General features: G+C 64.3%; 2 protein-coding genes across 2 annotated transcripts in view; both read right to left on the bottom strand.

The window, feature by feature from the left end:
• The window catches only part of LOC149317815 (D-beta-hydroxybutyrate dehydrogenase, mitochondrial-like), a 381,124-nt gene that overhangs the window by 358,537 nt on the left and 1,208 nt on the right, over positions 1-21,379 (bottom strand). The gene's annotated exons all lie outside the window — the stretch shown is intronic.
• LOC149317816 (transcription factor HES-1-B-like) lies at positions 807-19,504 on the bottom strand. The gene is made up of 4 exons (XM_089508505.1): positions 19,317-19,504; positions 19,117-19,212; positions 18,930-19,020; positions 807-2,422 (listed from the first exon to the last, which is right to left on the bottom strand). Exons 1-4 carry the CDS (start codon positions 19,440-19,442, stop codon positions 1,902-1,904), a joined length of 834 nt encoding a protein of 277 aa, XP_089364631.1. The 5' UTR covers positions 19,443-19,504; the 3' UTR covers positions 807-1,901.

Below are 21,379 nucleotides of genomic sequence, written 5' to 3'. Positions count from 1 at the left end.
TGCCAGCAAGGGGCACCACAGCGCACAGTATTAATGTATGCATGCGTACCGTGAGCATGGCTTCCCCACAGCAGCAGGGCTGGACTTGGGATGCCCAGAACAGAACCAGGGCCCAGCTGGAGCATCTCTGAGGTGGTCAGCCCTCAGGCAAGGACCCAAACATCCCCTGCGGCCACTCAGGGCTGCCCACAGCAGACGGCAGGAAAACCCCTTTGATGCCTGACTCCGCAGGGTGCCCCCCAAACCAGAGTCACTGGCACAGTTCCTGCTGCTTTCCTTCGCATTCCCACAACCACACCACGCCTCTGAGCCACTCTGAGGCATCAAACCCCTGCCTACTTCCCTCCTTCCGGCCCTCGAATCCTGCCAGGGACCCAAAAGGCCACCTACTCCAACCCTCTGCCAGGAAGAAACCTATTCCAAGGGGTGGTCATCCCACCTTGGCTTCAGACTTTATTTGCTTTAGAAACTTCCCACAAGGTTGGAAGCCCACCGCCTTCCCAGGGAGCCAGTCCCACTGCTGGGCAGCTCTTTCTTTCCTTTCAGGAGGCCCTTCCCAAGAACCCCATAAATGGCACCTTCCTTGGCGCAGTCCTGCCCCATTGCCACCCTCTGCCTTTGGGAAAACCACGCAAACTGGGAGGAGACTCCACAACACCAAAGGCATCAGGTAAACATGAATCAAGAAAGTAGGCCATATGTTCAGATAACGGGCAGAAGTATAATCGAAGGGTATGAGAGCAGTATCAAAAACTGATTGCAAAACCCACTGCCAGGAACAGGAGTACAGTCTGTTGTAACCTGGTTTGTCTGTATGAATAGCTGCCTGCTCCAAGTTGCAGCAGAAGACGCTGCAGTGATATTCAGAGGATTGCCAGACGCTGAAGCCTCCTTGACTGAGAGTTCCTGCATGGCAGAAGAAGGGGGTTGGACTGGATCAGGACCCTTCTTGGGGTCTCTTCCAACTCTATGGTTCTGGCTCTATGACTGTGCAGAACAATCCCAACCACTGGCTCCATTTGGGTCTGTTTGCTGAATGTGACTTATTTTCATGAACTGCATTTGCAGATGGCCCTCCGTATCCACAGATTCAAGCATCCAGAGTTTGAAAATATTCCAAAAATATTATAAATTCCAAAAAACACACACAAAAAACCTTGATTTTGCCATTTTATATAAGGGCACCATTTTACTACCCCACTGTATATATTGGGAATTGATGCTGGTATCCATGGAGGTCCTGGGGCCAAACCCCAGCGGATCCCAAGGGGCCCTTCCTCTTCTTGGTGGCCCTCTCTGTCCTTGCGGTTTCCCTTTGGAGGATTCAGCAGCAGCCTGATGTGCCTCAGGACCGTCCGTGCCCCACTGCCTTTGCCCCACGGAGCTAGGGGCCGCATGGTGGCCAACTGGGCCACACCCGATCCCTCCGTCTCCTCCAAAGCAGGGAGCCATTCAAGCTTCTCCTGCTGCCAAGCGGAGGAAGTCCCATCATCCCCTTGCCAGAGAAACGGGTGATGCTAGCAGTCCTTTCTGTTTCTGTCACGGAGCTTCCAAAAACAAAGAAATCTTTGGTGCCGTTTTTTAAAAAAGGATAAAGGAAAATGAAGGGTGGGGGGGTGGATGAGGAGGTGTGACGTCCTCTTGCCCACCCAGGCGAGCCCACCCCACTCCACACCGCTGGGGGGGCACAGGAAGGGGAAAGCAGGGAGGGGTTTGCTACCATACAAAGGCACAATGCAAGAGTTTCAGGGTGGTCGATTCACAAGAACCACACTCCCCCTCCCTCTCCCCAGGAAGAGGAAGAGGACCCCAAACCCTGGCCACTCCGGGGGGGGGCCACCCGGTCCAAGCACCCAAGGCTCTGCTCCAACCAGAGTCCCTCTGCGTCCAGTGCAGCCCCATCACCAAGGTCTCCAAATTGAGTCCGCCGGAAGGGACTGGCTCGATCCGGGTGAGACGGCAGCCGTGGGGGAAAGGAGCCCTCCGGAGCCAATTCCTGCGCTGGCGTAGAGCGGGATGACCGCGCTGCCATGGGGGGCGAAGGCTGTGTTGGGGATGAGGAAGGCAAACTGCCCGTTGGAGGCCGGGACCAGCTGGAAGCCGCCGTAGACCTTTGGGGTCTCCCCAGGAGCCACTGGGTTGCTGGACGGCTTGCAAGGAGCTGCGCTGCCAGTCGGGGGTGCTGGTGCTGTGGGGATTGGGACCAGGGCTTGCCCAAAAGAGGCCGAGGGGGGCGGTGGTGGGGCCGGGTAGTTCATGGCGTTGATCTGGCTCATGCAGCTGCCCAGGTGGCTGAGGAGGCGGGTGCGAACCTCGGCGGTAACCCCCTCACAGGTGGAGAGGAAGCGCGTCACTTCGTTCATGCACTCATTAAAGCCAGCGCGGTATTTGCCCAGCACCGTGGGATCCGCATTCAGCACCGCTGCCAAGAGAGGAGGGGGCAAAGAGAGCGCAGTCAGAAAAAGAGCAGCAAAGGGAAGCCCCCTCCAAAGTCAGAAAGAGCTCAGGTGGCGCAGTGGTTCAATGCCTCCACAGCAGCCACTCACAAAGCACAAGGTTGCGAGTTCAATTCCAGCGAAAGGGCTCAGGCTTGACTCAGGCTTGCATCGTTCCAAGGAGGTTGAGGGGCAATTAGCTTACACTTTGTAAACCGCTTAGGGAGTGCTTAGTGTAGCATGAAGCGATATATAAATGAAGTTGACATATATACACCCTTCTCTCTTGCATCTCAACATTCTCTGAAAATGCCAAAGCCACAGATGCTGGCAAAATGTCAAGAATAAACTTTTGTAGAACAAGGCCTCATAGTCCTCAAAACCCACAAAAAACTATGGAGCTGCTTTTGCTATCCCAGGCAGGAGGGCACCCCAAAGGCCAACTAGATTAACCCCCCATTAAGCACCCACAGCCTAAACCCTATTGCGACTCCAGAGTCGGACACAGCCAGTGAATCAATGCCACTTGCCTATGCGCTGGTTGACACGCTGTTTAACAATTTACTTTATTCGTTAACACTTCCTGCTCTTCTCCCAATAATGGGGCTCAAGGTGGCTAACAGCAATAAGATATCAAAAGCCATGCAAAGTTATTAATAAAAGTATTATTAAAGCAGTGTTAGTTACTGGAGTGTAGTGAAGTCTCCCTCCTTGGAGGTCTTTAAGCAGAAGTTGGATGGCCATTGGTCAATGGGGGTACTTTGATTGTGAGTTCCTGCATGGCAGAAGTGGGTTGATTGGATGGCCCCTGTGGGTCCTTTCCTAATGTGATGCTATGTATTCTTGCATGGCAGAAGGGGCTCAGACTGCATGCTGCCTTGGGGGCCCTTCCCTCTCTGGGGTCGTATGTCTTCTTCCATGGAAGAAGGGGGCTGGACTGTGTGGCCCTGTGTCTTCCTCCAAGGGAGAAGGGGGCTGGACGGCACGGCCCCTGGGGGGTCCCTTCCTGCCCTAGGGCCCTGTGTCTTCCTCCAAGGGAGAAGGGGCCTGGACAGCACGGCCCCTGGGGGGTCCCTCCCCTCCCTAGGGCCCTCTGTCCTCCTCCATGGGAGAAGGGGGCTGGACGGCGTGGCCTTTGGGGGGTCCCTTCCCTCTCTAGGGCCCTGTGTCTTCCTCCGTGGGAGAAGGGGGATGGTCTGCGTGGCCCTTGGGGGGGTCCCTTCCCTCCGTAGGGCCCTGTGTCTTCCTCCGGGGGAGAAGGGGGCTGGACTGTGTGGCCCTGTGTCTTCCTCTGTGGGAGAAGGGGGCAGGACTGCGTGGCCCTTGGGGGTCCCTTCTCTCTCTAGGGCCCCCTGTCTTCCTCCGTGGGAGAAGGGGGCTGGACGGCGTGGCCCTTGGGGGTCCCTTCCCTCTCTAGGGCCCCCTGTCTTCCTCCGTGGGAGAAGGGGGCTGGACTGCGTGGCCTTTGGGGGGTCCCTTCCCTTCCTAGGGCCCCGTGTCTTCCTCCGTGGGAGAAGGGGGCTGGACTGCGTGGCCTTTGGGGGTCCCTTCCCTCCCTAGGGCCCTGTGTCTTCCTCCGTGGGAGAAGGGGGGCTGGACTGCGTGGCCCTTAGGGGTCCCTTCCCTCCCTAGGGCCCTGTGTCTTCCTCTGTGGGAGAAGGGGGGCTGGACTGCGTGGCCCTTGGGGGTCCCTTCCCTCCCTAGGGCCCTGTGTCTTCCTCCATGGGAGAAGGGGGATGGACTGCGTGGCCCTTGGGGGTCCCTTCCCTCCCTAGGGCCCTGTGTCTTCCTCCATGGGAGAAGGGGGATGGACTGCGTGGCCCTTGGGGGTGTCCCTTCCCTCCCTAGGGCCCTGTGTCTTCCTCTGTGGGAGAAGGGGGCTGGACTGTGTGGCCCTTAGGGGTCCCTTCCCTCCCTAGGGCCCTGTGTCTTCCTCCGTGGGAGAAGGGGGCTGGACTGCGTGGCCCTTAGGGGTCCCTTCCCTCCCTAGGGCCTGTGTCTTCCTCCGTGGGAGAAGGGGGGATGGACTGCGTGGCCCTTGGGGGTCCCTTCCCTCCCTGGGGCCCTGTGTCTTCCTCCGTGGGAGAAGGGGGATGGACTGCGTGGCCCTTGGGGGTCCCTTCCCTCCCTAGGGCCCTGTGTCTTCCTCCGTGTGAGAAGGGGGGCTGGACTGCGTGGCCCTTAGGGGTCCCTTCCCTCCCTAGGGCCCTGTGTCTTCCTCCGTGGGAGAAGGGAGGCTGGACTGCGTGGCCCTTGGGAGTCCCTTCCCTCCCTAGGGCCCTGTGTCTTCCTCCATGGGAGAAGGGGGATGGACTGCGTGGCCTTTGGGGGGTCCCTTCCCTCCCTAGGGCCCTGTGTCTTCCTCCGTGGGAGAAGGGGGATGGACTGCGTGGCCCTTGGGGGGCCCTTTCCCTCCCTAGGGCCCTGTGTCTTCCTCCTTGGGAGAAGGGGGGCTGGACTGCTTGGCCCTTAGGGGTCCCTTCCCCCTAGGGCCCTGTGTCTTCCTCCGTGGGAGAAGGGGGGCTGGACTGCGTGGCCCTTGGGGGTCCCTTCCCTCCCTAGGGCCCTGTATCTTCCTCTGTGGGAGAAGGAGGGCTGGACTGCGTGGCCCTTGGGGTGGTCCCTTCCCTCCCTAGGGCCCTGTGTCTTCCTCTGTGGGAGAAGGGGGATGGACTGCGTGGCCTTTGGGGGGTCCCTTCCCTCTCTAGGGCCCCCTGTCTTCCTCCTTGGGAGAAGGGGGGCTGGACTGCTTGGCCCTTAGTGGTCCCTTCCCCCTAGGGCCCTGTGTCTTCCTCCGTGGGAGAAGGGGGGCTGGACTGCGTGGCCCTTGGGGGTCCCTTCCCTCCCTAGGGCCCTGTATCTTCCTCTGTGGGAGAAGGAGGGCTGGACTGCGTGGCCCTTGGGGTGGTCCCTTCCCTCCCTAGGGCCCTGTGTCTTCCTCTGTGGGAGAAGGGGGATGGACTGCGTGGCCTTTGGGGGGTCCCTTCCCTCTCTAGGGCCCCCTGTCTTCCTCCTTGGGAGAAGGGGGCTGGACTGCGTGGTCTTTGGGGGGTCCCTTCCCTCCCTGGGGCCCCGTGTCTTCCTCTGTGGGAGAAGGGGGATGGACTGCGTGGCCTTTGGGGGGTCCCTTCCCTCCCTAGGGCCCTGTGTCTTCCTCTGTGGGAGAAGGGGGATGGACTGCGTGGCCTTTGGGGGGTCCCTTCCCTCTCTAGGGCCCTGTGTCTTCCTCCGTGGGAGAAGGGGGCTGGACTGCGTGGCCTTTGGGGGGTCCCTTCCCTCTCTAGGGCCCCCTGTCTTCCTCCTTGGGAGAAGGGGGCTGGACTGCGTGGCCTTTGGGGGGGTCCCTTCCCTCCCTAGGGCCCTGTGTCTTCCTCTGTGGGAGAAGGGGGATGGACTGCGTGGCCTTTGGGGGGTCCCTTCCCTCCCTAGGGCCCTGTGTCTTCCTCCGTGGGAGAAGGGGGCTGGACTGCGTGGCCTTTGGGGGGTCCCTTCCCTCCCTAGGGCCCTGTGTCTTCCTCTGTGGGAGAAGGGGGATGGACTGCGTGGCCCTTGGGGGTCCCTTCCCTCCCTAGGGCCCTGTGTCTTTCTCCGTGGGAGAAGGGGGATGGACTGCGTGGCCCTTGGGGGTCCCTTCCCTCCCTAGGGCCCTGTGTCTTCCTCTGTGGGAGAAGGGGGCTGGACTGCGTGGCCTTTGGGGGGTCCCTTCCCTCCCTAGGGCCCTGTGTCTTCCTCCGTGGGAGAAGGGGGATGGACTGCGTGGCCTTTGGGGGGTCCCTTCCCTCTCTAGGGCCCTGTGTCTTCCTTCGTGGGAGAAGGGGGATGGACTGCGTGGCCTTTGGGGGGTCCCTTCCCTCTCTAGGGCCCTGTGTCTTCCTCCGTGGGAGAAGGGGGATGGACTGCGTGGCCTTTGGGGGGTCCCTTCCCTCTCTAGGGCACCCTGTCTTCCTCCGTGGGAGAAGGGGGATGGACTGCGTGGCCTTTGGGGGGTCCCTTCCCTCCCTAGGGCCCCGTGTTTTCCTCCGTGGGAGAAGGGGGATGGACTGCGTGGCCTTTGGGGGGTCCCTTCCCTCTCTAGGGCCCCCTGTCTTCCTCCTTGGGAGAAGGGGGGCTGGACTGCTTGGCCCTTAGTGGTCCCTTCCCCCTAGGGCCCTGTGTCTTCCTCCGTGGGAGAAGGGGGGCTGGACTGCGTGGCCCTTGGGGGTCCCTTCCCTCCCTAGGGCCCTGTATCTTCCTCTGTGGGAGAAGGAGGGCTGGACTGCGTGGCCCTTGGGGTGGTCCCTTCCCTCCCTAGGGCCCTGTGTCTTCCTCTGTGGGAGAAGGGGGATGGACTGCGTGGCCTTTGGGGGGTCCCTTCCCTCTCTAGGGCCCCCTGTCTTCCTCCTTGGGAGAAGGGGGCTGGACTGCGTGGTCTTTGGGGGGTCCCTTCCCTCCCTGGGGCCCCGTGTCTTCCTCTGTGGGAGAAGGGGGATGGACTGCGTGGCCTTTGGGGGGTCCCTTCCCTCCCTAGGGCCCTGTGTCTTCCTCTGTGGGAGAAGGGGGATGGACTGCGTGGCCTTTGGGGGGTCCCTTCCCTCTCTAGGGCCCTGTGTCTTCCTCCGTGGGAGAAGGGGGCTGGACTGCGTGGCCTTTGGGGGGTCCCTTCCCTCTCTAGGGCCCCCTGTCTTCCTCCTTGGGAGAAGGGGGCTGGACTGCGTGGCCTTTGGGGGGGTCCCTTCCCTCCCTAGGGCCCTGTGTCTTCCTCTGTGGGAGAAGGGGGATGGACTGCGTGGCCTTTGGGGGGTCCCTTCCCTCCCTAGGGCCCTGTGTCTTCCTCCGTGGGAGAAGGGGGCTGGACTGCGTGGCCTTTGGGGGGTCCCTTCCCTCCCTAGGGCCCTGTGTCTTCCTCTGTGGGAGAAGGGGGATGGACTGCGTGGCCCTTGGGGGTCCCTTCCCTCCCTAGGGCCCTGTGTCTTTCTCCGTGGGAGAAGGGGGATGGACTGCGTGGCCCTTGGGGGTCCCTTCCCTCCCTAGGGCCCTGTGTCTTCCTCTGTGGGAGAAGGGGGCTGGACTGCGTGGCCTTTGGGGGGTCCCTTCCCTCCCTAGGGCCCTGTGTCTTCCTCCGTGGGAGAAGGGGGATGGACTGCGTGGCCTTTGGGGGGTCCCTTCCCTCTCTAGGGCCCTGTGTCTTCCTTCGTGGGAGAAGGGGGATGGACTGCGTGGCCTTTGGGGGGTCCCTTCCCTCTCTAGGGCCCTGTGTCTTCCTCCGTGGGAGAAGGGGGATGGACTGCGTGGCCTTTGGGGGGTCCCTTCCCTCTCTAGGGCACCCTGTCTTCCTCCGTGGGAGAAGGGGGATGGACTGCGTGGCCTTTGGGGGGTCCCTTCCCTCCCTAGGGCCCCGTGTTTTCCTCCGTGGGAGAAGGGGGATGGACTGCGTGGCCTTTGGGGGGTCCCTTCCCTCTCTAGGGCCCCGTGTCTTCCTCCGTGGGAGAAGGGGGCTGGACTGCGTGGCCTTTGGGGGGTCCCTTCCCTCTCTAGGGCCCTGTGTCTTCCTCTGTGGGAGAAGGGGGATGGACTGCGTGGCCTTTGGGGGGTTCCTTCCCTCTCTAGGGCCCTGTGTCTTCCTCTGTGGGAGAAGGGGGCTGGACTGCGTGGCCTTTGGGGGGCCCCTTCCCTCCCTAGGGCCCTGTGTCTTCCTCCGTGGGAGAAGGGGGCTGGACTGCGTGGCCTTTGGGGGGTCCCTTCCCTCTCTAGGGCCCCGTGTCTTCCTCCGTGGGAGAAGGGGGCTGGACTGCGTGGTCTTTGGGGGGTCCCTTCCCTCCCTAGGGCCCTGTGTCTTCCTCCGTGGGAGAAGGGGGATGGACTGTGTGGCCCTTGGGGGGCCCTTTCCCTCCCTAGGGCCCTGTGTCTTCCTCCTTGGGAGAAGGGGGGCTGGACTGCTTGGCCCTTAGTGGTCCCTTCCCCCTAGGGCTCTGTGTCTTCCTCCGTGGGAGAAGGGGGGCTGGACTGCGTGGCCCTTGGGGGTCCCTTCCCTCCCTAGGGCCCTGTATCTTCCTCTGTGGGAGAAGGAGGGCTGGACTGCGTGGCCCTTGGGGTGGTCCCTTCCCTCCCTAGGGCCCTGTGTCTTCCTCCGTGGGAGAAGGGGGATGGACTGCGTGGCCTTTGGGGGGTCCCTTCCCTCTCTAGGGCCCCCTGTCTTCCTCCTTGGGAGAAGGGGGCTGGACTGCGTGGTCTTTGGGGGGTACCTTCCCTCCCTGGGGCCCCGTGTCTTCCTCTGTGGGAGAAGGGGGATGGACTGCGTGGCCTTTGGGGGGTCCCTTCCCTCCCTAGGGCCCTGTGTCTTCCTCTGTGGGAGAAGGGGGCTGGACTGCGTGGCCTTTGGGGGGTCCCTTCCCTCTCTAGGGCCCTGTGTCTTCCTCCGTGGGAGAAGGGGGCTGGACTGCGTGGCCTTTGGGGGGTCCCTTCCCTCTCTAGGGCCCCCTGTCTTCCTCCTTGGGAGAAGGGGGCTGGACTGCGTGGCCTTTGGGGGGGTCCCTTCCCTCCCTAGGGCCCTGTGTCTTCCTCTGTGGGAGAAGGGGGATGGACTGCGTGGCCTTTGGGGGTTCCCTTCCCTCCCTAGGGCCCTGTGTCTTCCTCCGTGGGAGAAGGGGGCTGGACTGCGTGGCCTTTGGGGGGTCCCTTCCCTCCCTAGGGCCCTGTGTCTTCCTCTGTGGGAGAAGGGGGATGGACTGCGTGGCCCTTGGGGGTCCCTTCCCTCCCTAGGGCCCTGTGTCTTTCTCCGTGGGAGAAGGGGGATGGACTGCGTGGCCCTTGGGGGTCCCTTCCCTCCCTAGGGCCCTGTGTCTTCCTCTGTGGGAGAAGGGGGCTGGACTGCGTGGCCTTTGGGGGGTCCCTTCCCTCCCTAGGGCCCTGTGTCTTCCTCCGTGGGAGAAGGGGGATGGACTGCGTGGCCTTTGGGGGGTCCCTTCCCTCTCTAGGGCCCTGTGTCTTCCTTCGTGGGAGAAGGGGGATGGACTGCGTGGCCTTTGGGGGGTCCCTTCCCTCCCTAGGGCCCCGTGTCTTCCTCCGTGGGAGAAGGGGGATGGACTGCGTGGCCTTTGGGGGGTCCCTTCCCTCCCTAGGGCCCTGTGTCTTCCTCTGTGGGAGAAGGGGGATGGACTGCGTGGCCTTTGGGGGGTCCCTTCCCTCTCTAGGGCCCCGTGTCTTCCTCCGTGGGAGAAGGGGGCTGGACTGCGTGGCCTTTGGGGGGTCCCTTCCCTCTCTAGGGCCCTGTGTCTTCCTCTGTGGGAGAAGGGGGATGGACTGCGTGGCCTTTGGGGGGTCCCTTCCCTCTCTAGGGCCCTGTGTCTTCCTCCGTGGGAGAAGGGGGCTGGACTGCGTGGCCTTTGGGGGGCCCCTTCCCTCCCTAGGGCCCTGTGTCTTCCTCTGTGGGAGAAGGGGGCTGGACTGCGTGGCCTTTGGGGGGTCCCTTCCCTCTCTAGGGTCCCGTGTCTTCCTCCGTGGGAGAAGGGGGCTGGACTGCGTGGCCTTTGGGGGGTCCCTTCCCTCCCTAGGGCCCCGTGTCTTCCTCCGTGGGAGAAGGGGGATGGACTGCGTGGCCTTTGGGGGGTCCCTTCCCTCTCTAGGGCCCCGTGTCTTCCTCCGTGGGAGAAGGGGGATGGACTGCGTGGCCCTTAGGGGTCCCTTCCCTCCCTAGGGCCCTGTGTCTTCCTCCGTGGGAGAAGGGGGATGGACTGCGTGGCCTTTGGGGGGTCCCTTCCCTCTCTAGGGCCCCCTGTCTTCCTCCTTGGGAGAAGGGGGCTGGACTGCGTGGTCTTTGGGGGGTCCCTTCCCTCCCTGGGGCCCCGTGTCTTCCTCTGTGGGAGAAGGGGGATGGACTGCGTGGCCTTTGGGGGGTCCCTTCCCTCCCTAGGGCCCCGTGTCTTCCTCTGTGGGAGAAGGGGGATGGACTGCGTGGCCTTTGGGGGGTCCCTTCCCTCTCTAGGGCCCTGTGTCTTCCTCCGTGGGAGAAGGGGGCTGGACTGCGTGGCCTTTGGGGGGTCCCTTCCCTCTCTAGGGCCCCCTGTCTTCCTCCTTGGGAGAAGGGGGCTGGACTGCGTGGCCTTTGGGGGGGTCCCTTCCCTCCCTAGGGCCCTGTGTCTTCCTCTGTGGGAGAAGGGGGATGGACTGCGTGGCCTTTGGGGGTTCCCTTCCCTCCCTAGGGCCCTGTGTCTTCCTCCGTGGGAGAAGGGGGCTGGACTGCGTGGCCTTTGGGGGGTCCCTTCCCTCCCTAGGGCCCTGTGTCTTCCTCTGTGGGAGAAGGGGGATGGACTGCGTGGCCCTTGGGGGTCCCTTCCCTCCCTAGGGCCCTGTGTCTTTCTCCGTGGGAGAAGGGGGATGGACTGCGTGGCCCTTGGGGGTCCCTTCCCTCCCTAGGGCCCTGTGTCTTCCTCTGTGGGAGAAGGGGGCTGGACTGCGTGGCCTTTGGGGGGTCCCTTCCCTCCCTAGGGCCCTGTGTCTTCCTCCGTGGGAGAAGGGGGATGGACTGCGTGGCCTTTGGGGGGTCCCTTCCCTCTCTAGGGCCCTGTGTCTTCCTTCGTGGGAGAAGGGGGATGGACTGCGTGGCCTTTGGGGGGTCCCTTCCCTCCCTAGGGCCCCGTGTCTTCCTCCGTGGGAGAAGGGGGATGGACTGCGTGGCCTTTGGGGGGTCCCTTCCCTCCCTAGGGCCCCGTGTCTTCCTCTGTGGGAGAAGGGGGATGGACTGCGTGGCCTTTGGGGGGTCCCTTCCCTCTCTAGGGCACCCTGTCTTCCTCCGTGGGAGAAGGGGGCTGGACTGCGTGGCCTTTGGGGGGTCCCTTCCCTCTCTAGGGCCCTGTGTCTTCCTCTGTGGGAGAAGGGGGATGGACTGCGTGGCCTTTGGGGGGTCCCTTCCCTCTCTAGGGCCCTGTGTCTTCCTCCGTGGGAGAAGGGGGCTGGACTGCGTGGCCTTTGGGGGGCCCCTTCCCTCCCTAGGGCCCTGTGTCTTCCTCCGTGGGAGAAGGGGGCTGGACTGCGTGGCCTTTGGGGGGTCCCTTCCCTCTCTAGGGTCCCGTGTCTTCCTCCGTGGGAGAAGGGGGCTGGACTGCGTGGCCTTTGGGGGGTCCCTTCCCTCCCTAGGGCCCTGTGTCTTCCTCCGTGGGAGAAGGGGGATGGACTGCGTGGCCTTTGGGGGGTCCCTTCCCTCTCTAGGGCCCCGTGTCTTCCTCCGTGGGAGAAGGGGGATGGACTGCGTGGCCCTTAGGGGTCCCTTCCCTCCCTAGGGCCCTGTGTCTTCCTCCGTGCGAGAAGGGGGCTGGACTGCGTGGCCTTTGGGGGGCCCCTTCCCTCCCTAGGGCCCTGTGTCTTCCTCCGTGGGAGAAGGGGGCTGGACTGCGTGGCCTTTGGGGGGTCCCTTCCCTCCCTAGGGCCCTGTGTCTTCCTCTGTGGGAGAAGGGGGATGGACTGCGTGGCCCTTGGGGGTCCCTTCCCTCCCTAGGGCCCTGTGTCTTTCTCCGTGGGAGAAGGGGGATGGACTGCGTGGCCCTTGGGGGTCCCTTCCCTCCCTAGGGCCCTGTGTCTTCCTCTGTGGGAGAAGGGGGCTGGACTGCGTGGCCTTTGGGGGGTCCCTTCCCTCCCTAGGGCCCTGTGTCTTCCTCCGTGGGAGAAGGGGGATGGACTGCGTGGCCTTTGGGGGGTCCCTTCCCTCTCTAGGGCCCTGTGTCTTCCTTCGTGGGAGAAGGGGGATGGACTGCGTGGCCTTTGGGGGGTCCCTTCCCTCTCTAGGGCCCTGTGTCTTCCTCCGTGGGAGAAGGGGGATGGACTGCGTGGCCTTTGGGGGGTCCCTTCCCTCTCTAGGGCACCCTGTCTTCCTCCGTGGGAGAAGGGGGATGGACTGCGTGGCCTTTGGGGGGTCCCTTCCCTCCCTAGGGCCCCGTGTTTTCCTCCGTGGGAGAAGGGGGATGGACTGCGTGGCCTTTGGGGGGTCCCTTCCCTCTCTAGGGCCCCGTGTCTTCCTCCGTGGGAGAAGGGGGCTGGACTGCGTGGCCTTTGGGGGGTCCCTTCCCTCTCTAGGGCCCTGTGTCTTCCTCTGTGGGAGAAGGGGGATGGACTGCGTGGCCTTTGGGGGGTTCCTTCCCTCTCTAGGGTCCTGTGTCTTCCTCTGTGGGAGAAGGGGGCTGGACTGCGTGGCCTTTGGGGGGCCCCTTCCCTCCCTAGGGCCCTGTGTCTTCCTCCGTGGGAGAAGGGGGCTGGACTGCGTGGCCTTTGGGGGGTCCCTTCCCTCTCTAGGGCCCCGTGTCTTCCTCCGTGGGAGAAGGGGGCTGGACTGCGTGGTCTTTGGGGGGTCCCTTCCCTCCCTAGGGCCCTGTGTCTTCCTCCGTGGGAGAAGGGGGATGGACTGTGTGGCCCTTGGGGGGCCCTTTCCCTCCCTAGGGCCCTGTGTCTTCCTCCTTGGGAGAAGGGGGGCTGGACTGCTTGGCCCTTAGTGGTCCCTTCCCCCTAGGGCTCTGTGTCTTCCTCCGTGGGAGAAGGGGGGCTGGACTGCGTGGCCCTTGGGGGTCCCTTCCCTCCCTAGGGCCCTGTATCTTCCTCTGTGGGAGAAGGAGGGCTGGACTGCGTGGCCCTTGGGGTGGTCCCTTCCCTCCCTAGGGCCCTGTGTCTTCCTCCGTGGGAGAAGGGGGATGGACTGCGTGGCCTTTGGGGGGTCCCTTCCCTCTCTAGGGCCCCCTGTCTTCCTCCTTGGGAGAAGGGGGCTGGACTGCGTGGTCTTTGGGGGGTACCTTCCCTCCCTGGGGCCCCGTGTCTTCCTCTGTGGGAGAAGGGGGATGGACTGCGTGGCCTTTGGGGGGTCCCTTCCCTCCCTAGGGCCCTGTGTCTTCCTCTGTGGGAGAAGGGGGCTGGACTGCGTGGCCTTTGGGGGGTCCCTTCCCTCTCTAGGGCCCTGTGTCTTCCTCCGTGGGAGAAGGGGGCTGGACTGCGTGGCCTTTGGGGGGTCCCTTCCCTCTCTAGGGCCCCCTGTCTTCCTCCTTGGGAGAAGGGGGCTGGACTGCGTGGCCTTTGGGGGGGTCCCTTCCCTCCCTAGGGCCCTGTGTCTTCCTCTGTGGGAGAAGGGGGATGGACTGCGTGGCCTTTGGGGGTTCCCTTCCCTCCCTAGGGCCCTGTGTCTTCCTCCGTGGGAGAAGGGGGCTGGACTGCGTGGCCTTTGGGGGGTCCCTTCCCTCCCTAGGGCCCTGTGTCTTCCTCTGTGGGAGAAGGGGGATGGACTGCGTGGCCCTTGGGGGTCCCTTCCCTCCCTAGGGCCCTGTGTCTTTCTCCGTGGGAGAAGGGGGATGGACTGCGTGGCCCTTGGGGGTCCCTTCCCTCCCTAGGGCCCTGTGTCTTCCTCTGTGGGAGAAGGGGGCTGGACTGCGTGGCCTTTGGGGGGTCCCTTCCCTCCCTAGGGCCCTGTGTCTTCCTCCGTGGGAGAAGGGGGATGGACTGCGTGGCCTTTGGGGGGTCCCTTCCCTCTCTAGGGCCCTGTGTCTTCCTTCGTGGGAGAAGGGGGATGGACTGCGTGGCCTTTGGGGGGTCCCTTCCCTCCCTAGGGCCCCGTGTCTTCCTCCGTGGGAGAAGGGGGATGGACTGCGTGGCCTTTGGGGGGTCCCTTCCCTCCCTAGGGCCCTGTGTCTTCCTCTGTGGGAGAAGGGGGATGGACTGCGTGGCCTTTGGGGGGTCCCTTCCCTCTCTAGGGCCCCGTGTCTTCCTCCGTGGGAGAAGGGGGCTGGACTGCGTGGCCTTTGGGGGGTCCCTTCCCTCTCTAGGGCCCTGTGTCTTCCTCTGTGGGAGAAGGGGGATGGACTGCGTGGCCTTTGGGGGGTCCCTTCCCTCTCTAGGGCCCTGTGTCTTCCTCCGTGGGAGAAGGGGGCTGGACTGCGTGGCCTTTGGGGGGCCCCTTCCCTCCCTAGGGCCCTGTGTCTTCCTCCGTGGGAGAAGGGGGCTGGACTGCGTGGCCTTTGGGGGGTCCCTTCCCTCTCTAGGGTCCCGTGTCTTCCTCCGTGGGAGAAGGGGGCTGGACTGCGTGGCCTTTGGGGGGTCCCTTCCCTCCCTAGGGCCCCGTGTCTTCCTCCGTGGGAGAAGGGGGATGGACTGCGTGGCCTTTGGGGGGTCCCTTCCCTCTCTAGGGCCCCGTGTCTTCCTCCGTGGGAGAAGGGGGATGGACTGCGTGGCCCTTAGGGGTCCCTTCCCTCCCTAGGGCCCTGTGTCTTCCTCCGTGGGAGAAGGGGGATGGACTGCGTGGCCTTTGGGGGGTCCCTTCCCTCTCTAGGGCCCCCTGTCTTCCTCCTTGGGAGAAGGGGGCTGGACTGCGTGGTCTTTGGGGGGTCCCTTCCCTCCCTGGGGCCCCGTGTCTTCCTCTGTGGGAGAAGGGGGATGGACTGCGTGGCCTTTGGGGGGTCCCTTCCCTCCCTAGGGCCCCGTGTCTTCCTCTGTGGGAGAAGGGGGATGGACTGCGTGGCCTTTGGGGGGTCCCTTCCCTCTCTAGGGCCCTGTGTCTTCCTCCGTGGGAGAAGGGGGCTGGACTGCGTGGCCTTTGGGGGGTCCCTTCCCTCTCTAGGGCCCCCTGTCTTCCTCCTTGGGAGAAGGGGGCTGGACTGCGTGGCCTTTGGGGGGGTCCCTTCCCTCCCTAGGGCCCTGTGTCTTCCTCTGTGGGAGAAGGGGGATGGACTGCGTGGCCTTTGGGGGTTCCCTTCCCTCCCTAGGGCCCTGTGTCTTCCTCCGTGGGAGAAGGGGGCTGGACTGCGTGGCCTTTGGGGGGTCCCTTCCCTCCCTAGGGCCCTGTGTCTTCCTCTGTGGGAGAAGGGGGATGGACTGCGTGGCCCTTGGGGGTCCCTTCCCTCCCTAGGGCCCTGTGTCTTTCTCCGTGGGAGAAGGGGGATGGACTGCGTGGCCCTTGGGGGTCCCTTCCCTCCCTAGGGCCCTGTGTCTTCCTCTGTGGGAGAAGGGGGCTGGACTGCGTGGCCTTTGGGGGGTCCCTTCCCTCCCTAGGGCCCTGTGTCTTCCTCCGTGGGAGAAGGGGGATGGACTGCGTGGCCTTTGGGGGGTCCCTTCCCTCTCTAGGGCCCTGTGTCTTCCTTCGTGGGAGAAGGGGGATGGACTGCGTGGCCTTTGGGGGGTCCCTTCCCTCCCTAGGGCCCCGTGTCTTCCTCCGTGGGAGAAGGGGGATGGACTGCGTGGCCTTTGGGGGGTCCCTTCCCTCCCTAGGGCCCCGTGTCTTCCTCTGTGGGAGAAGGGGGATGGACTGCGTGGCCTTTGGGGGGTCCCTTCCCTCTCTAGGGCACCCTGTCTTCCTCCGTGGGAGAAGGGGGCTGGACTGCGTGGCCTTTGGGGGGTCCCTTCCCTCTCTAGGGCCCTGTGTCTTCCTCTGTGGGAGAAGGGGGATGGACTGCGTGGCCTTTGGGGGGTCCCTTCCCTCTCTAGGGCCCTGTGTCTTCCTCCGTGGGAGAAGGGGGCTGGACTGCGTGGCCTTTGGGGGGCCCCTTCCCTCCCTAGGGCCCTGTGTCTTCCTCCGTGGGAGAAGGGGGCTGGACTGCGTGGCCTTTGGGGGGTCCCTTCCCTCTCTAGGGTCCCGTGTCTTCCTCCGTGGGAGAAGGGGGCTGGACTGCGTGGCCTTTGGGGGGTCCCTTCCCTCCCTAGGGCCCTGTGTCTTCCTCCGTGGGAGAAGGGGGATGGACTGCGTGGCCTTTGGGGGGTCCCTTCCCTCTCTAGGGCCCCGTGTCTTCCTCCGTGGGAGAAGGGGGATGGACTGCGTGGCCCTTAGGGGTCCCTTCCCTCCCTAGGGCCCTGTGTCTTCCTCCGTGCGAGAAGGGGGCTGGACTGCGTGGCCTTTGGGGGGCCCCTTCCCTCCCTAGGGCCCTGTGTCTTCCTCCGTGGGAGAAGGGGGCTGGACTGCGTGGCCTTTGGGGGGTCCCTTCCCTCTCTAGGGCCCCGTGTCTTCCTCCGTGGGAGAAGGGGGCTGGACTGCGTGGTCTTTGGGGGGTCCCTTCCCTCCCTAGGGCCCTGTGTCTTCCTCCGTGGGAGAAGGGGGATGGACTGTGTGGCCCTTGGGGGGCCCTTTCCCTCCCTAGGGCCCTGTGTCTTCCTCCGTGGGAGAAGGGGGCTGGACTGCGTGGCCTTTGGGGGGTCCCTTCCCTCCCTAGGGCCCTGTGTCTTCCTCCGTGGGAGAAGGGGGATGGACTGCGTGGCCTTTGGGGGGTCCCTTCCCTCTCTAGGGCCCCGTGTCTTCCTCCGTGGGAGAAGGGGGATGGACTGCGTGGCCCTTAGGGGTCCCTTCCCTCCCTAGGGCCCTGTGTCTTCCTCCGTGGGAGAAGGGGGATGGACTGCGTGGCCTTTGGGGGGTCCCTTCCCTCTCTAGGGCCCCCTGTCTTCCTCCTTGGGAGAAGGGGGCTGGACTGCGTGGTCTTTGGGGGGTCCCTTCCCTCCCTGGGGCCCCGTGTCTTCCTCTGTGGGAGAAGGGGGATGGACTGCGTGGCCTTTGGGGGGTCCCTTCCCTCCCTAGGGCCCTGTGTCTTCCTCTGTGGGAGAAGGGGGCTGGACTGCGTGGCCTTTGGGGGGTCCCTTCCCTCTCTAGGGCCCTGTGTCTTCCTCCGTGGGAGAAGGGGGCTGGACTGCGTGGCCTTTGGGGGGTCCCTTCCCTCTCTAGGGCCCCCTGTCTTCCTCCTTGGGAGAAGGGGGCTGGACTGCGTGGCCTTTGGGGGGGTCCCTTCCCTCCCTAGGGCCCTGTGTCTTCCTCTGTGGGAGAAGGGGGATGGACTGCGTGGCCTTTGGGGGTTCCCTTCCCTCCCTAGGGCCCTGTGTCTTCCTCCGTGGGAGAAGGGGGCTGGACTGCGTGGCCTTTGGGGGGTCCCTTCCCTCCCTAGGGCCCTGTGTCTTCCTCTGTGGGAGAAGGGGGATGGACTGCGTGGCCCTTGGGGGTCCCTTCCCTCCCTAGGGCCCTGTGTCTTTCTCCGTGGGAGAAGGGGGATGGACTGCGTGGCCCTTGGGGGTCCCTTCCCTCCCTAGGGCCCTGTGTCTTCCTCTGTGGGAGAAGGGGGCTGGACTGCGTGGCCTTTGGGGGGGTCCCTTCCCTCCCTAGGGCCCTGTGTCTTCCTCCGTGGGAGAAGGGGGATGGACTGCGTGGCCTTTGGGGGGTCCCTTCCCTCTCTAGGGCCCTGTGTCTTCCTTCGTGGGAGAAGGGGGATGGACTGCGTGGCCTTTGGGGGGTCCCTTCCCTCCCTAGGGCCCCGTGTCTTCCTCCGTGGGAGAAGGGGGATGGACTGCGTGGCCTTTGGGGGGTCCCTTCCCTCCCTAGGGCCCCGTGTCTTCCTCTGTGGGAGAAGGGGGATGGACTGCGTGGCCTTTGGGGGGTCCCTTCCCTCTCTAGGGCCCCGTGTCTTCCTCCGTGGGAGAAGGGGGCTGGACTGCGTGGCCTTTGGGGGGTCCCTTCCCTCTCTAGGGCCCTGTGTCTTCCTCTGTGGGAGAAGGGGGATGGACTGCGTGGCCTTTGGGGGGTCCCTTCCCTCTCTAGGGCCCTGTGTCTTCCTCCGTGGGAGAAGGGGGCTGGACTGCGTGGCCTTTGGGGGGCCCCTTCCCTCCCTAGGGCCCTGTGTCTTCCTCCGTGGGAGAAGGGGGCTGGACTGCGTGGCCTTTGGGGGGTCCCTTCCCTCTCTAGGGTCCCGTGTCTTCCTCCGTGGGAGAAGGGGGCTGGACTGCGTGGCCTTTGGGGGGTCCCTTCCCTCCCTAGGGCCCTGTGTCTTCCTCCGTGGGAGAAGGGGGATGGACTGCGTGGCCTTTGGGGGGTCCCTTCCCTCTCTAGGGCCCCGTGTCTTCCTCCGTGGGAGAAGGGGGATGGACTGCGTGGCCCTTAGGGGTCCCTTCCCTCCCTAGGGCCCTGTGTCTTCCTCCGTGGGAGAAGGGGGATGGACTGCGTGGCCTTTGGGGGGTCCCTTCCCTCCCTAGGGCCCTGTGTCTTCCTCCGTGGGAGAAGGGGGATGGACTGCGTGGCCCTTGGGGGGTCCCTTCCCTCTCTAGGGCCCTGTGTCTTCCTCCGTGGGAGAAGGGGGATGGACTGTGTGGCCCTTGGGGGTCCCTTCCCTCTCTAGGGCCCCGTGTCTTCCTCCGTGGGAGAAGGGGGATGGACTGCGTGGCCTTTGGGGGGTCCCTTCCCTCCCTAGGGCCCTGTGTCTTCCTCCGTGGGAGAAGGGGGATGGACTGCGTGGCCTTTGGGGGGTCCCTTCCCTCTCTAGGGCCCTGTGTCTTCCTCCAAGGAAGCCCTCCTTGTCTCAGTCTGGGAAGTCAGCCTGAAAGGGAGCTTGCAGCCCCTTTGGGACTAACTTTGCCAAAGCAGTTGCAGACTTGAGCCTTTTGTCAGATGCGTATTCAAAGGCAGAAAGGGCCCTGAGGAAGCCTTGCCCCCTCCCCGATCCCCCTCCCTTTTCCCTGCCCAGGAGGGAGTGGGCCCTGGGTCTCTGGCCCAGAGCCCCCTTGGGGCCCCTGCCCCGTCTCTCTCACCGGCGGCCATTTGGGGGCGCTGCAGGCTCCGCAGGTGCTTGACGGTCATCTCCAGGATGTCGGCCTTCTCCAGCTTCGAGTGGCGGGAGCTCTGCGGAGAAAGCGGGGCAGGGGTCAAAGGCTGCCTGTCTCCTCACCTGGGGGGGGGGCTTCCATTGCTAGGCCCTGCCCCTTGGTCTCCACTCACGTCCTTCTTGAGGGCCTCCAGGATGAGGGTCTTGAGCTGGGCCAGGCTCTCGTTGATCCGCGCCCTGCGACGCTTCTCCATGATGGGCTTCGAGGACTGAGGGACAGAGACCAGGGTCAGAGGGAGGGAGGGAGGGAGGGAGGGAGGGAGGGAGGAGGGAAGGGGGGGAAGGAGGCAGGGAGGGAGGCTGGAGGGCTTACCTTCCGGGGCTCAGAGGGCCCTCCCTGGGGGGCGGCGGCGGCGGCGGGGGCGGCGGGGCGGGGCTTGTCCGAGGGGGGGCCCTGCGTCTCCATCAGCAGCTGCAGCACCTGCTCCGCGCCGGGCATCCTGCTGCTGCTGGTGGAGGAGGAGCCCTTCCCTTCCCTCCCGCGGAGCCTGCCTCTGGCTCTGCTTCTGGCTCCGCTGGTGTCCGGGGCTTTTAAGGCCCGGCGGCGGCGGCCCCTCCCTCCCTCCCTCCCTCCCAGCGGGGCACGCGATCGGCTCGTGCGAAAGCGTCCGCCGGCCCTTTCCCACACTCGCCCGGCCAATGGGAGGGCGGCACCCACGCGCAGCCACGCCCACGAGCCACGCCCCCAGGCTCAGACCCAGAGGGAGGGAGGGAGGGGCAGCCCATTGGACGCCCCTCCCTCAGCCCCAGCCCCAGCCCAGCCCCCTTCGGAGCCAGCAGGCCCCTCCCTCGGAGCCCCGGCTGGGCCCTTGGGTCGGGAGGGGGCTTTTCCGGGCGAGAGGGGCTTCAGGCGCCTCTCTCTCTCTCTCTCTCAGGTGTGCCTCTATTACGTGAGACGAAGAGGGCTGGAAAAGTCCACCTCCTCGTAAAGCGTTCCTAAGCAGCGGCGAAACTGTATCCTCCTGAGAAGGATCAAGAACAGTGACTTTTTAGCCTGGGGGGGGGGGCAGATGGGGGTTTGGGGGGGCAGCTGATTCTCCCACGGAGGAAACCCCCGCGGGAGCCACTCTCTCGGCCACCTCCTCTTTGGGGGAAGGAGGCAGCCATGGCCAGCCTCTCTGAGCCCCGCGGGGCTTGCCTTTGGGGCGCCCCAGTCGGAAAGGGCCTCAGGGGGGCAGGCAGCGACAAGCAGCCCAGCTCCCAGCTTCATGGGGCAAACATCCCAAACTCCTGAGGGGCAAATACATACTGCTCTCTGGCCCTTTGCCTCCAACCCACCCATCGTTTCTGAGCCTCTCTTTCTGCCCCGTGGAACTCAAGCAGATGGAGAGAGAAGGTAGGGAAAGCCAGCCCTAATGGTCCCAAAGGGAAAGGCCTGGTCTGGGAGCAGAATGGCTTCCAAGGAAGGAGAAGAAAAGCACCCAGGAGCCACTCCCGGGGCAGGAAACGGGTTTTGCCTCCAGAAGAAGGGCCCGAGAAGCAGCCTGGTCCAGGGGTCTGAGTGGCTCTGGAGACCCGGGTTCGTGGGAGGCCACCTTGGAAAGCCTCGCTCTCTCAGCCTCAGAGGAGGGCAATGGCAAACCCTTGCCAAACGCCTCTCTCCAGGAGATAAGGCCCAGCAGAGAGGAGGCCAAGAGAGCCTCTTCTGGGAAGGAGTCCCACAGACTGGGATCATTGGACATGAGGCAGGACTTCCTGCGGCAAGAGCCCTTTGAGAGTGGAAGACGCTGCGGCCGCAATGGAGGACGGAGGAGCCTCCTTTCTTGGAGGCTGATGGCTCTCCCAGGGAAGAGGGCTTGGATGGAGAGAAGAAGGGGCTTGGACTGGACCGAGGCCCTTCTTGGGGTCTCTTCAAGCTCTGTGATGGTGGAAGGACTGAAAAGCCAGGCTCCTGGAGGGGGATGCGGCCTTTCGGGCGGCCTGGGCCCAATCCATGTAGGGCTTTGCACCCCACAAGCTGGCCTTTGGCCTGTATCTCATGGTGCTTCCGGAAGCAAGAGTCTCCCAAGGGCCATGTGCCTCTGGCTGGGTCTGTGGCCACAGAGGGAGGGTTGCACATGGTTGCAGGTCCAGCAGGATGGACAATGGGACGGTGGCCTCAGGACAGCTTGGAAGCTGCAGGAGGCAAGTGGGGGCCACTGAAGAACTGGGGTGGGATGTGTGGGGCGTGGGCCTCTCCAGCCCTGCCTCCTGGGTCTTTGCAAGGGGAGAGGGTTGGGGTTCCTTGGGGGTCTCTGCTTTTTGACAGACGCATTTGCCCTCTGCGCAGTTTCCCAGCCACCTCCTTCCCTGGAAAGTGGGCTGGGTTGGAGGTCCTTGGGAACAGCCCCCCCCCCCCCCATGGCTTCCTAGGCATCAGGATTGGCCCCCGGATCA

This window comes from Sceloporus occidentalis, unplaced genomic scaffold (genome assembly GCF_023333645.1).
Source record: "Sceloporus occidentalis isolate IW3139 unplaced genomic scaffold, rSceOcc1.0.p SCAF_2, whole genome shotgun sequence".
Taxonomy (NCBI): Eukaryota; Metazoa; Chordata; class Lepidosauria; order Squamata; family Phrynosomatidae; genus Sceloporus; species Sceloporus occidentalis.
This window is presented reverse-complemented; position numbering and strand designations above follow the sequence as displayed.